Source organism: Leucoraja erinacea, chromosome 11 (genome assembly GCF_028641065.1).
Source record: "Leucoraja erinacea ecotype New England chromosome 11, Leri_hhj_1, whole genome shotgun sequence".
Taxonomy (NCBI): Eukaryota; Metazoa; Chordata; class Chondrichthyes; order Rajiformes; family Rajidae; genus Leucoraja; species Leucoraja erinaceus.
In genome coordinates, this window is record NC_073387.1 from 40,008,546 (window position 1) to 40,021,674 (window position 13,129).

General features: G+C 39.2%; 1 protein-coding gene across 1 annotated transcript in view; it reads left to right on the forward strand.

The window, feature by feature from the left end:
* Nucleotides 1-13,129, forward strand: part of unc5a (unc-5 netrin receptor A) — a 416,817-nt gene that overhangs the window by 314,513 nt on the left and 89,175 nt on the right. The window contains exon 7 of the mRNA XM_055643076.1: nt 5,686-5,850. Within this exon, the coding sequence (XP_055499051.1) occupies nt 5,686-5,850 (165 nt within the window). The remainder of the gene's footprint in view (nt 1-5,685; nt 5,851-13,129) is intronic.

Consider the following 13,129-nt stretch of genomic DNA (forward strand, 5'->3'; position numbering starts at 1 on the left):
CACTGAGGCGCCATCGTGGAGTGTGCGATGCCTTACCCAGGTCGCCGTGCAGTAGGCTCCGGTGTGCTGTGACCCCCGACTCCAACATCGCGGAGCTGCGGTCTGTGGTCTGTGGTCTGCGGTCTGTGGAGTTTCCAGCCACGGGAGGCGCTGAGCTTTAAACACCACAGAGCCTGGGATCTCACGTCGAGGTCACCAGGGTCAGAGCTCTGACCAGCGCGGCTCATGGACTTCGGGAGCCGCGGTCTCTGGGGAGGAAGTGGTCGCTCCAGATACTCCGAGCCGCTGAGAGTGTTCACCCGTCGCCAGAGCTTCATCATCCGGCGAGAGGGCCTGAAGCACTGGGATGCCGTAGAGGTGACTGCAGAGGCCCCAATAGGCCCGACTATGGGTGAACAAGGGTCGGGACTGGACTTTTGCTGTCTTCAGAGTGTTACAGAATGTAAAAGAATGAGAATCACATATGGGGTGAGACAGAGAAGGAGAATGTGGGAGACAGACAGAGAGGAGAGTAAAAGGGCCTGTCCCACTTGGCAATTTTTTTCGGCGACTGCCAGCATCATTGACTGACGTATCAGGTCACCAAAAAATTCACGGCGTGATGCGGCGTGACGTGGCGTGATGATGTATTGATGCGCGATGTTTTTTCAGGTGTCACAACATTTTTTTTGTCGCCGCTGGATTTTGAAATATTCAAAATCTTTTGGTGACCCTGATATGACACCAGCAGTCACCAAAAAAATTGCCTTATGTGTCACAGGGAGAGAGAGCATGTCAGAGAAATGTAGAAATGGGACCTGACACACTAAGGTCTCGGAGAACTTGAAGGCACAGTTTATCAGAAGTGACGGGTAGGAAGTGAGTGAGGTACAAGCGGCAGTAACAAGTTGGAAAATGTTTGCTCTAATGGAAGGGTTTGCAGAGAGATATGGAGGAGGAAACAAAAATAATCTTCAAAACAATTTGCCACATTATTTATTGCTGGAGGAACCCGATAGGATCATTCAGCATCAGTTTGAATTGTGGTCATGATTCTGGATTCTGCAGTCTCTTGTGCCACTTAATTTTCTCTGTCAAGAAGAATTCTTGAGCCCTTACATAATTTCAGATGCACCTTAGCTGTAAAAATCCCAGTAAAAATAAAATTACATCTTTCATTAGATAAGTCAGATAATTACTGCCTGAAATCAGTGCATTTTTACATCGAGTAAAAGACTGAGACATGTTCTAACTGCATATCAATTATGAAAACATTTACAATTTTAATTGCACGCTACTTCACTGTAGTTCAAAGTTCAAAGTTCAAAGTAAACTTTATTGTCAATTTAAATAAATTGGATTGAAATTGCGTTTCCCTATACTCCAAATGTGCAAGTAATATTTATAACACAGACAGACAATATACCAATAAGATAGACAATATACATTATTTAAAATATTATATGTAATAATTATAATCAATGTTCATTTATTTGTGTATGAATATGATTCTTAAAAAAGTGCCATTGTTGTCTAGTCTTCCTATAGTTATGGACTTGCCACACAATGACTATTGCTTTGGTTTTATATCAGTAAAAATATCCCTAAATCCAGATTTTGCGTGATGCATCGTGGTGGTAAAACAAATCTGTTCTTACTCCTAATTATTAACACACATTGTGCACCAACCTACTAAGACAACAGCGTTAACAAGACATTTATTGTTTGCGGTGATTGAAGAAGCCTTGATATTTACTTATCCTCAATCGAAAGACACTTATTGCTTCTCTAAAAGTGCTTTTGGATCAATGAAAACTAAAGTAATAGGTCAGCTGGAAAGATATAGGAGATACTAACACTGAATATAGATTTTGCTCAGCCAACAATCACAATTTAACACAAATATTACGGCATTTTGTTCTTCTGGGAAGGAAGTCTTTGTGAGTATTAATTATGATAGATATCATCTGCAAATCTATAATAGACAATAGGTACAGGAGTAGGCCATTCGACCCTTTGAGCCATCAATATAATTGATAGATTTTTTTTTTTTTAATAACTATAAAGATTAAACTACTTTCCTTTGTAATTAAAATTTGAAAGGGAATGACTTGCATTTGAAACATATAATGGTCAGGGCGAGTGTAACTCTCTCCAGAGTGGTGAATCTCTGGAACTCTCTGCCACAGAGGGTAGTCGAGGCCAGTCCATTGGCTATATTTAAGAGGGAGTTAGATGTGGCCCTTGTGGCCAAGGGGATCAGAGGGTATGGAGAGAAGGCAGGTACGGGATACTGAGTTGGATGATCAGCCATGATCATATTGAATGGCGGTGCAGGCTCGAAGGGCCGAATGGCCTACTCCTGCACCTAATTTCTATGTTTCTATGTTTCTATGACCCTGCCCCCCCCCCCCCCCCCCACCCCCCCCCCATCAGAGAAGAAGATAGGCTGCTTGTATCATTTTGCTATTGATTCTCTATGTAGCAAGAGCTCAATTCTTGGAGAAATAGACGATGTACCGTGCGCCACACATCTGAAAAATTAACTGCTTATTTCAATGGGGAGTTTCATTTATCTGAATGTTACTTAGATGCCTTTGACTTAGCAGGTATGTAAATGGAGGGAGCAAGGTCAGTCAGTCACACCTTTGAGCACCAGAGATTGCAACTCCATGCAGCAAAGACGGTGTATTCATGTTATTGAAATAAAGTGATTCACTCGCTATTAATGAAAGGGACAAATGCTTTTGCAAAGTTCTGCTCTTTCGATAGTGTGCCAGAGTGGGACTGAAATGCAAGAGGGACAAAGTATATCAAATCAAAATATGTTCTGTGTTCAGACCATGCTTCAGTATAACAGATAGCATGCATGGTAGTTAGATATGGTAGAGGAGATTATTTCTATCAGTGCAGAGCTCAGCCACTTGCCTGGACATTCTGCAGTCACCCAGGAGTGTATCGTCCCCTCAGTGGATACAGCTGCTGGATCAGAATGGTCAATGCGGACTCAGTCGGCCGAAGGGGCTGTTTCCATGCAGTATCGTTCAATCAATTCAATCAGTTTTAGCAGGAAACTGCAGTAGTAAAAGCCACAAAGCAAGGCAGAATGGCACCTCTATTAGCAAACAGAAATCAAGAACTGTGTTATAATTTTAACCGCTTTGTTCTATTGTTGCTCCAAACCATGGAAGTAGACCTGATTCAGCGACCAATTGGAGAAACCAGAGAATGGTAATTTTCTGATTATTTTCATTAGAATGTTAGCATAGCTTTTGAATTGGCTTCAGCACTCTGAAGGTTGCAGGAACAAAAATCAGCCAGAAGTAACATCAAAGCTGATCCACTGCCAGAAAACAAGTGGATAAAGATAATGAATGCTGAACTGTCGAGCACCCATATGAATGAGTGAAAACTTAATTTAAATAGGAGGGAGCAAATCGGTGGATCACAAGGTAAAAAAAAAAAATCATTTGTTACTTGGAAAAGAACTGAATAAAATCTTTGCATTGGCATCTTTATTTTGAAAAGCCTTTGTACTAAAATCTCCTGGAATAACTATAGTTGCTGCTTTACAAGTTGAAAAGTACTTCCAGAATCATGCACTGTAGGGTAAACTCCACAGCAAAAGACGTGTACATTGTTTTTTTCAATGGTAGGAATTAGTACCTTCACAAATTTATAATGTGCTTTGGAAAACAATAATCAGATCATGTCACATGTACAAAATACCTTATTCTGTATGAAGCTTGCATAAGATGATGATTCACAAATGTTGTTTGTGAATAATTTATTCACAATGCAATTATCATGCATTGTGAATAAATCAATTCAAATACAAATAGCCTGTATTGATAAATTAGACTGAAAGATTTCACAATTTTAAAATGAATATATATAAATTTGTTAATTTTCTGAATTATAGATGCAAAATAAGATGACGTTTTTTAAACAGAGGAATGTTAATTTACCTGAGTAAATGGAGACCAAATGTTAAACGTACTCTTTTAATTCAAAAAAACATTTATTGTATTCACAATTTTTGTGAAAATTTTAAAGGCACCTCTGATATATAATGGACAATGTTATTGTTGTATTTGCTTTGTTTAATTTCACAGTCCATAAGCATGTCCAGAAAATAGGATTATTATGGTTACATAGAATTTAATATTGCACAATAGAATGAGAAGGAAAATTTTGCGTGTAGCTGGGCTTACAAAAAAATAGATGTTTTAATGAAACATTTTAATGAAACATCATCTCAAAATTCCTGATAATGTAGACACGATGAACTGCAAATGCCGATTTGTAAAAAAGACACCAAGTGCTGGAGTAATTCAGTGTTGGGCAGCATCTCTGCAGAATGTGGACAGGTGCCATTTCAGGTCTGATAAAGAGTCCAGAAATGTAACATTGCCTATCCATCTTCTCCAGAAATTCTGGCTGACCCGTTCAGTTATCCCAACAGTTTGTGTCTTTTTTTTAAACCCCAAATTCAAACCGGCTTGACTGCTGAAGCACGTGCATACATTATAGAGGTGCAGAGTCATACAGTGTGGAAACAGGTCCTTCGGCCTAACTTGCCCACACTGAACAACATGTCCCATGTACACTGGACCCACTTGCCTGTGTCTTGCCCATATCCCTCTAAACCTATCCTATGTCCTATGTATTGTTGAAAAGGTGCGGATATTCCAGGATTTGATTTGTTTGTTCTTCAGTATGTAAATGTTGTTGGAAAGGCTGGCATTTGTCACTTATCTCCTCAGAAGGTAGTACTGAACAATATTTTAGATGATCAGCAGTTATTCTAGTGAAGCTGCTCTTGGATGGGGAAATCCAAGATTTACACCAATTTTTCCTAGTCAGGATGATGAACAAATTGGAGGTGAATCTGTTGACGGTGCTGTTATGTTATGTTATCTCTGCATCTATTTAATTCCAAACTTTTATCCTCACTTTTAGTGGTTATTTTATATTGATGATTACGTTGTCAATGATATCCAATCCAGAGGAAGAAATAGCCTGGTAAAACAAATGTTGTTCACTTTGACTCCCATACTTGACGTTGCATCCATAGATGTTAATTATTTATGTATCATTCTAACGCAATATAGTATTGTACACATATATTTACATTTGAGCATTGAACAGACTATGCTGCTGATCAAGAAGAAAATACTGCAGATGCTGGAAAGATGAAGTAAAAATAGAATCTGCTCCAAATACTCAGCAGGTCAGGGATCATCTGTGAAGGGAGAATCAGAGAATGTTTCAGATTGCTGACGTTTCAGCAGAAATGAGAAAAGATAGAATGAAAGAAGTTCAAGGATGTAATGAAAGTTGGGAGGAGTGCAATAAAAATGGGGGGGGGGTTATGTGAGAGAGTGGAGACTCAGGGGACCAATGGTTGTGACAGGGTGAATGAAGGTAGTAATGAATAATAGTAAAATCTATATTTGAAGGAAATGCAAACCTGGGAAGTTGAATGAATTCTGCAATTTTAGATTTTTGAGAGAAGTAACATTTGATTGCTGGATAAACAAGGCTTGTTATCTGAAACGACTGAATTCACCGTTGAGTACTGAAGGTTGTAGAATGGATTGTATATATCGATGGAATAAAAAAATCTGATAATAATGGAAATTATTTTGCAAAAGTCTACATTTAAAATATTGATCTTCTAAATAATTATTTTTTTAATTTTAGTAGATGGAAGTTGGACTGAATGGAGCAAATGGTCGACTTGTGGGGCAGAATGCACACACTGGAGAAATAGAGAATGTGCTGAGCCAGCACCACGAAACGGTGGGAAGGAATGTGATGGAATTGTCCTGGAGTCAGAAAATTGCACCAGTGATTTATGCCCTCAGCGTATGTATAAATTTTAACACATCACGTCTGCAGCAAAAAATGTCATTGCAAACTGGACATGAAAAAGTAGAGCCATTCTTTATCTTGCGGTTACTTGTTGATGCATTCAGTGGGACATGTAATGGATGATGCCTTACATTTCATTAAACAAAATTAGATGTAGTTTCAATGGTATTGAAATACCCAAAGAAGGCAAACCTCTTTGATTTTGTATCATGGAGTGCATAATGATTAAGTTCCAAATTATATAAAATTAAATGTAACCATACAAACCAGGCTTATATACAAACGGTATTGATTGCAACTGTTTTGATTGTCATAAAAAATGAAATACATTGGTACATTAAATAAATTAGCATAAATCCAAAATCCAAAGATATTCCGTAGTTTAAGCTTATTTTAAACCTGGATGTGGAGTGGGAGTGTGGAGGATAAGTGATGCACTATTTATAACATCTTTACAATTCAAGGTAGGTTCTGGTAAAATAATTAGAAGGGAGATGAAGGCTTGTTTTTATTCAGTGAGCTGAAATGACTTGGAAAGTGTCGTTAGAATGGATTTTGATGGTAACTTTTAAATGCATGTATTTCAAATGTGATATTTTAAATGTGCATAATTTGATGTTCAATGAACATTGTATGTGATTAATAGCCACATTATAGAAACTAGAAAAATCCTTAAACTGGAAATATCCACAAGAGGATTAAAATTAGGACTATGGCAATCTTATATTAATTACAGTAGAGAGCAGTGGTTCTTTTCACAATAGTCAGGAATCATTCCATTTTTTTGGTATCAAATAATGTTATTTCAATTTCCAAGAAATCGGCGAATAACAATGTTGTTTCATCTATTAATTGGACTTCAACCCTATCTTATTTGTAAAGAGCTACTGTATATATGGGAAAATAATTGTTATTACTAGTTTTTATCTATGTCAGCACAAGTGGTTATGAGGTTTGTAGGTTATTTTAGAAATTGTTGGAATGTGGCTGAAGGTTTTGACAGCGCAATGAGATGGTAGTACTGGTGAGATGGGATGCAAGACCAGATTTATTGGATAATTCCTAAGGTATTCAAAAATCCCCACAGCAAATTGGAAGGTGGTAAATTTATTACAATGGTCAAAAAGTGAAGGGAAAGAGAAAATGGGGAATTATGTACCAGTTAGCTGGGCATCAATCAACAGAAAACATAGCAATTCATCATGTGTGCAGAGCCCTGAGAATATCATAATATGTTTCGGCACAGTCAGTATGGTCTGGTGAAAAGCAAACTGTATGATGAATTAAATGGAGTTTTTAAGAGTGCAACCAGAAGTGTTGTTGAAGGAAAAGCAGCGCGGGTATTAAATATGGCTCTTCAACAGGTTGCGATACAGAATAAGGGATCAGAGATAGGGGTAATATTAAAAAATAATAACAAAAGGACAGAAAACAGAGAGAAGGTATGGACGAGTTATTTTTCAGTCAAGTAGGCTTTAACTATTGGCATGATCATTGTCACAGAAATTGACCTAGCTTTTGAGCACTTAACGAGCAGCAGCTCAGGCTTACTGACTGCATTTTGAAATTCCACGAGAATTAGTTCTACCTCCACCTCCACTTATTCAAACCCTGTCCTTCGTGCCACTTTGTGAGGTCTAATGGAAGAGACTAGTAAAAGATAAAGCATCAACAGTCATTCAGGTGAGCCCAGAGCAGGTCCATGCTCAGTACAAGGTTTATTATGTAGCTCGCATGTAACACTGTGTGCAGTTGACCATACTCTGTGTGTGTGTGTGTGTGTGTGTGTGTGTGTGTGTGTGTGTGTGTGTGTGTGTGGCCATTCAAATATATTGCAACAGATTATCTGCTGCAGAGGTTCATTGCATCCTCTATTAAGGATGATCATATAAGACGTTTCAGAAATTCCTTGCATCTTGAAGGCTGGGTGATCAAACTTACAGGAACTTCAGTTTCCCCTAATCTCCCACGCTATTTTTTCCTGAACTTGCTAGTTCCTGTAGATGGACCATTTCCATCTCCACTGTTAGACACTAAATGCTGGAGTAACTCAGCGGGACTGGCAGCATCTTCGGAGAGAATGAATGGGTGATATTTTGGATCAAGACCCTTTTTCAGTCTCCTCAGGGGAAAGGGAAACAAGATATATAGACAGTGATGTGGAGAGATATAGAACAAATAAATGAAATATATGCAAAAATGTAATGATGATAAAGGAAACCGGCCATTGTTAGCTGTTTGCTTGGTGAGAACGGGAACCTGGTGCAACTTGGGTGGAGGAGGGATGCAGAGAGAGGGAGTGCAGGGATTACTTGAAGTTAGAGAAATCAATATTCAAACAACTGGGTTGTAAACTGCTCAAGCGAAATATGAGAGGCTGTTCCTCCAATTTGCGATTATCCTTACTCTGACAATGAATAAGGCCTAGGACAGAAAGGTCAGTGTGGGAATGGGAAGGGAAGTTCATGTGTTTGGCAACCGGGAGATCAGGTAGGTCCAGGCGGACAGAGCGAAGGTGTTCAGCAAAATATCCTCTCCATCTCTGGTAACCTTGATAGTAAGATATCCTCCATTAAGGGAGGAACAATTTACTGATGCACACACTGTTCTCTAGGGATGCTACCTGACCTGCTGAGTTACTCCAGCATTTTGTGTCTTTCATACGTGAGATAATTTAATATAATAGTGTAGAAGAGTAAAAAATTAGATTTGCAACTATGCAAAAGGAAAGATAAAGAGCATAGTTAAACATAATCCCTAATAGGGAAGGACCAGGAAGCTTGTTCCACAGAAGATGTCCTCAAACTACTTTGTTTCATTATACATTAATGATGAAGCCACTTTGTTAGAGTGAGTGAAGTGCAAAGTGGTGAGGGGATGTTGATAAGTTGAGGAATAGATACTATGCACGGCAGAAAGACTGCATCGTCATAATAATGGGAGTGTTCCTAAGAAAAAATAAAAATAAATAGATAAAGTCAAACAAATAATTAATAGAATACCAAATATTACAGCAAAAGATGTAAAAGTCAAGTTGCATTTATTAATCACCAAGACCACTGTTAGTTTACAACACTGCATTTTGGGATTAACAAGGCATAGGAAAGATTTAGAAGAAATAATGAACATACAGTGCAGGTTCACCTGGAAGATACCAGGTATTGAGAATTATTGCTATTAATAATCCTTGAACACTAAGAACTGTTTTCATTAGAACAGATCAAATTATATTTCAAAGGTCTTGAAATTTGTGAAGAATTATGACAGGCTGGATAGGAAACAGGATGTCTGCTGTGATTGAGGGATCAAGATAGAGCAGATAAAGATATAAATCTAATCGATTTAGGACATACGGTGGCAGAATTTATTTTTTACACAAAGAATTGTTAAGCTATAAAAAGCATCGCCAGGGTCGGTGATTGAAAACAGGGATGTGCTCAGTTCGGAATAGATGAACAATGTGATTGTAGTGTAAACATAACTGAGATCAAGGTTGCACATAAGAGTAAGAATATTTTGTGTGAGCGTGTGGGCTAGGGAGTAGGAATACTCCGTAATGGATTAGTTGGGTTGAATAATTGTTCTATCTTGGGATTTCTATGTACATTTGTTACCATATTATCCCTCTAAGAACTGTGAATATAATCCTCTGAGTGCATAAAATCTATTGGGAAGGTAGGGATTTCTCTTAACTCTATCTTTTATTTGTCCTTTCCATTGATACCGTCTCTCATGAGTGTTTGTATGAACCAGATCTGAACTGGAACAATGACGTTTTTACTTGCTACAGTTTTAAAGGTTACTGGAAGCCTTCTTGAGTGAGATTTCTAGACATACCAACACAAATTTACAATGACAGAATCAAAAAACTTACAATAGCAGATCAACAGAAATCATGGGGTCAAATCTTCATTGAGACATAATTATGTGTGAATGGCTACTGGAATTAGGGCTCAACACCCCCGTGTGTGCCTGGGCCCTGGACTTTCTCACTGCCAGGCCCCAGGTAGTCAAGATGGGAGGGAATACATCAAAGTCCCTCACCCTGAGCACAGGATCACCCCAGGGTTGCGTCCTCAGCCCCCTATTGTACTCCCTGTACACACATGACTGTGTGGCTAGGTTCAGCTCCAACTCAATAATTAAGTTTGCTGATGACACTGTGGTGGTGGGCCTGATCTCAGACAACAATGAGAAGGCCTACCGGGAGGAGGTGGCTGATCTAACACTCTGGTGCCAGGACAACAGCCTCCTCTTGAACATCAAAAAAACTAAGGAGCTGATCGTGGACTTTAGGAGGGCACATCATCCGAGGACGTACACACCATTGAGGATAAATGGGGATCCTGTGGATAGGGTGAGCTGTTTTAAATATCTGGGAGTCCACATCTCTGAGGATATGACATGGGCATCACACGCCGCAGCACTCGTGAGTAAGGCAAGGCAGCGCCTTTACCACCTCAGGCAATTGAGGAAATTCAGAGTGTCTCCGAGGATCCTCCAGTGTTTCTACTCAGCGGCTGTGGAAAGCATCTTGTCCGGAAATATTACCATCTGGTTTGGGAATTGCTCTGCCCAGGACAAGAAGGCTCTGCAGAGAGTAGTACGTTCGGCCGAATGCACTATGGGAACTTCACTCGCCCCCCTGCAGGAACTATACATCAGGAGGTACTACTCCAGAGCCAATAAAATCATGGGAGACCCCTTCCACCCATGTAACGGACTGTCCCAGCTGCTACGGGCAGGCAAACGCCTCCGTTGCCATGCTGTGAGAACAGAGAGGTTGAGAAGGAGTTTCTTCCCAGAGGCCATTCGGACTGTAAAATCCTATCTCACCAGGGACTAACTTTACTGAACGTTTTTCCTTCCAATATTTAACATGTAAAAGAATATGTGTGTGTTTATGATTATGTTTATAGTTTGTTTGGTTGGTTGTTTGTTTGTCTTTTTGCACAAAGTCCGCGAGCATTGCCACTTTCATTTCACTGCACATCTCGTATGTGTGTGTGACGAATAAACTTGACTTGACTTGACTTGACTTGAATGGCATTCACCCATTAATCTGCACAAATCGGTCATTTGGCTCAGGGTATGAAGAGGAGTGTAGTGAGTTGTAAACCTCCAGCACATTGCTTGTCTCATAAAAGATCATATGTCACCCTATGAAGTCTTAGTATTTCTAAGTGCTTGATACCCAATATATGTTAATATTGATTAAAATGCACAGAACGTTAGGGCTATCCCATAATTGATTGTGAAATTACCTTCCTAGTAATTTTCTTCAAAATTTAATGTCAGTCAATATCTCCAGCCCAGAAGGGTCAAAATTTATGTAAACTCATCCCTATATAAATTCGTTATTGAAAATGCTAATTTCAAATTTCATTCATTTAGATTCTCATTTTATTTCTGCCTCTTGTCTTTTTTAATTGCATGGAAACATAGACAATAGATGCAGGCCACTTGGCGCTTTGAGCCAGCACCGCCATTCAATATGATCATGGCTGATCATCCAAAATCAGTACTATTCTTGCTTCTCTCCCTCTTTTTTCCCTTTTTGTACCTGAAACAATGCCAACTCACTCATTACAAATCACTCTTATTTTTGATTCACAGTATCTTTTTTTTACTCATTAACTTCTAGAGATAAGCAAGTCATATGTTTCTACCGATCACAATGAAGAATCAGGTACAATTGAATGTCAGAAGTACATGCAAATTGTATGATCTTGCATGCAAAGTTTGCACAAGGTTTGTAATATTTGTACTAGGCCCTCCATTCACCTGGAACAGACCATTCATGCAAAAGCAAGTTCGTGCATTGCTTATGACACCCACCTCTCTATGACTTAAAGGAGGTATTCCTGCCTTACAATGAGAACTTTACCTCGTAAGCATCCCACAGGATTGGTGTTTACCTGTAGACCCTCAACGTCTGACGCCCCTGACCAACCAATCATGCTCTTGATTAACTAGCCTGCACCTTTGACTACTAACTTAACATACACTAAGGAGCTCACTACCACCAATATATGCCTGACCGTCCATCACAACTCCCTCCCCTTCCCACCACTCCCACAATTAGCTAGCACAATTGACTCTATCAACCAATTACTCTTTTCTCCTCTGATTCCACTGCACCATCAGATTTTATGTCCTTGAATGCCATCCTATTGCTCCATTGTTCCTAGCAAATGATCTCTGACCATCTAACTGGAAGGTGACTATAAATAAATGCTTTTTTTATTGTGCAAGAACCACATTACCACAAGGCTCACATCATTTCATTCATTTTTGCCAGCATCTATCCTATGAACAATATATTTGTTGAGCTGTTTGGATCTAACAAATTAATAATTGTTCATTAGCTAGTCATAAATCTCTGTACATAAATTTAAATGGAGACCCCTGCAGTTCATTGAAGCCCCAAGTCCCCATTGTGCTCAAACGTGAAAGAACATGTTCAAGTTATCCTACTGAAGAAACATTTGGCCCGTTAATTTTAAGGATCCAAAATGTTGCGAGAAATCGTGAACCAAAGGTTTAATGAGAACCATTAAAGAACAGGTAAATAATATTTGGAGCAGATTTAGTCAGACAATGAATCTGCACCAGAACAGAAGTAAGCAATGAGCGATGACTCATGAGGATCTTATATATCTCTGAAATGAACTTCAAACATTGTAATCCTGCTCCCACTGAATATAGAGCGACTGTTGGAACAAAATGAGACTGGGTGGAATTAACTCCTACACTATTAGCGCACCTCTGTGGACTCATGAAGCATAAGAGAACAAAATCTTTCAGTGATCAAGTAATATGGATGAAATCATTTTGCACATTCATGAAGCACTTACTCAATTTTTCTTTTCACTGCTGAAGTTAGGTGGAAGTTTGATGGACACAGAAGGAGTACTTCAGTACCATTTCCTTACTGGTGCTATCATGTGTGAACCACAGGCAGATCTTTTAAGGGTTAATATTGTGTTGCTAAATCTTTTGTAAAATGGGTGGTGTCTTTGCGCAAAGGGCCGGCACGGTGGTGCAGCACTAGAGTTGCTGCATTATAACGTCAGAGACCCAGGTTCAATCCTACCTATGAGTGCTGTCTGTGCAGAGTTTGTCTCCCAGTGAGTGCATGGTTTTCCCCGGGCACTCCGTTTCCTCCCACATTCCAAAGATGTATAGGTTTGTAGGTTAATTGGCTTTGGGAAAGATTGTAATTGGTCCATAGTGTGTAGGATAGTATTGGTGTATGGGGAAATGTAGGTCG